Below are 2,335 nucleotides of genomic sequence, written 5' to 3'. Positions count from 1 at the left end.
CGCTCTACCACTTGAGCTACAGCGCCACTTCCGGTTTTCTGGTAGTTTATTGGAGATAGGAGTCTCACGGTCTCTCCTGCCCGGGCTGGCTTTGAGCTGCAATCCTCAGATCTCAACCAACTGAGTAGCTAGGATTACAGGCGTGAGCCACCAGCACCCAGCTGGCCTATCACTTTTATAACAAAATATAATCTTTAAATGAGAACATAAATTTTAATAATAAAATGTTTTACAGAAGCTATAAACTATAATTTTTCTCTTCTTATCTTTATTTTCCAAAATTTATCAAAGAGGCCAGCATGACGACGATACACGGCTGGAATCATAGCACTTGAAAGGCAGAGGCAGGAGAATGGTGAGTTCAAGTCTGGCCTGGATTACACAAGGGGCCCTGCCTTAAAAAACCAAGGGCTAGAGATATAACTCAGTAATACAACGTTTGTCTTGCATGAGTAAGGCTGTGTGTTTAATCCTCCAGCACAAAAAGAAAAAGAAAAAAATATTTAAAAGTTATCAAAGTAAACAACAAAAAAGTAGAACCTGTTAATAAAATAAAATAAAAATGGTCTGGAACCAACAGAGCCAAATCATGTGAACAATGGAGAACACATAGTTATTACAGGTATAGTTCTTACATGCTACCTTTCAATTAACTATGCTTTAAGCTGAATGAACTTACGTTCTCTATATTCAATTTCTGCCTCCTTACGGAGTTTTTTCTCTCTGGCAAGAGCTTCAGGGCTTCCCCAAACTTCCAAAGATCTGTGCAAACACACATGACCACCACCAATAAACATTTTGAATGACTTTTATAATTATATTTTAATGTAAATTAGCTATATGAGAATCTAAAAACAAAGCATAGGTCTTTACAGAAAAGTATAAGGCACTTAAGGAACTTTTCTATATTAAATCTAAATAGCAAGAATAAATTGAGGAAGCTGCAATGCTTGATAAGAAATGTACTCATTATCTTGCCCATGTAATTGTAACCCCTCTGTACAGTATGTTCACAAAAAATAAAAATTAAAATTAAAAAAAAGAATAAATTGAACAGAAAACTTTCTTATAAATTATGACTTTACAGTTAGTTAACTAGTAACTACTATTACTGATAAATAGGTTTACAAATATTAAATTCCTTCTTTTTTATTTTTTTTATTTTTATTTATTTTTTTGGGTCTGGTCGTGGAGCCTGAACTCTGGCTGTCCCTGAGCTCTTCAGCTCAAGGCTAGCGCTCTACCACTTGAGCCACAGTGCCACTTCCGGCTTTTTTCTCTTTGCTTATGTGGTGCTGAGGAATCGAACCCAGGGCCTCAGGCACGCAAGGCAAGCGCTCTACCACTGAGCCACCTTCCCAGCCCTCCTTCTTTTTTAAAATGTCATTTTATACTGAATCTGTAAAAATAAAGTGTTTTTAAGAATCCTAGATTTGGTTTACAACTTAATTCTTAAAAACAACAATAACAACAACCCCAAAACTATGTTCTTACTTTGCTTCCACATCTGATCTCAAATATACAGTAAAGGACTCAGTATCTTCATGGGGACTTCGTCGTCTGATTTTCCGAAGTTGATCTAGATCACTAGAGAAAGAAACATGTTGAATTTATTCAAATCATAGGTTAATAATATTATAAATCATTCAATTTATAAATTAAAAAGATAACTAAGTGTAGAAAATACAACTACATTGATCCTCATCCTAAAATAATTTATCTGAATAACTCTTAAAAGCCAGCTTAAAGATGCCACTTTTGAGTACAAAATTGGGAAAAAAGGAAATAAGTTCTGATACCGTAATAGCACTTAAAAATTCAATTCCATCAATTTTGCTTATAGTTTATCTGCTATAAAACACTCTACATAAAAGAGAATATATGTTTTATATGAATGTAAGTTTTATATTGTCATAATCAGTTGCTTAGTTATGAAAGTTGTAAACTTCATTTCAGAAATATTTATGTCTTTATATTACAACATGGTAATGTGTTTTCCCCCCTCTCACTAGGGAGGGAGGAAAAAGAATAGGTAATGCAGTTTTTTTAATCCATAAAGGAGGGAGAAATATTTAGATCTGGGACAAGTACACTTTCAACAAATAATCTATATTGGAAAATTAAAATACCAAAAAGTAGATAAAACTAAACAGAAACTACAGTTGGGAGTTTGAACATAAATATAATTCCCTATATACAGAGGTTTTAAAGAATGTAACTTCATCTCTTCAAGAAACTGAGAGGGGCTGGGAAGGTGGCTCAGTGGTAGAGCGCTTGTCTTGCATGCTTGAGGCCCTGGGTTCGATTCCTCAGCACCACATAAGCAGAAAAAAAA

At 34.4% G+C, this 2,335-nt stretch overlaps 1 protein-coding gene across 1 annotated transcript in view; it reads right to left on the bottom strand.

The window, feature by feature from the left end:
* Window positions 1-2,335, bottom strand: part of Slc30a9 (solute carrier family 30 (zinc transporter), member 9) — an 86,715-nt gene that overhangs the window by 63,616 nt on the left and 20,764 nt on the right. Inside the window, exons 4-5 of the mRNA XM_013008911.1 lie at window positions 1,495-1,587; window positions 680-762 (exon numbers count right to left, since the gene is read on the bottom strand). Coding sequence (XP_012864365.1) covers window positions 680-762; window positions 1,495-1,587 — 176 coding nt within the window. The remainder of the gene's footprint in view (window positions 1-679; window positions 763-1,494; window positions 1,588-2,335) is intronic.

This window comes from Dipodomys ordii, unplaced genomic scaffold (genome assembly GCF_000151885.1).
Source record: "Dipodomys ordii isolate 6190 unplaced genomic scaffold, Dord_2.0 Scaffold8, whole genome shotgun sequence".
In the NCBI taxonomy this organism is placed as follows: Eukaryota; Metazoa; Chordata; class Mammalia; order Rodentia; family Heteromyidae; genus Dipodomys; species Dipodomys ordii.
Note: the sequence above shows the minus strand (reverse complement) of the source record. Positions and strands in the feature narration are given on the sequence as shown.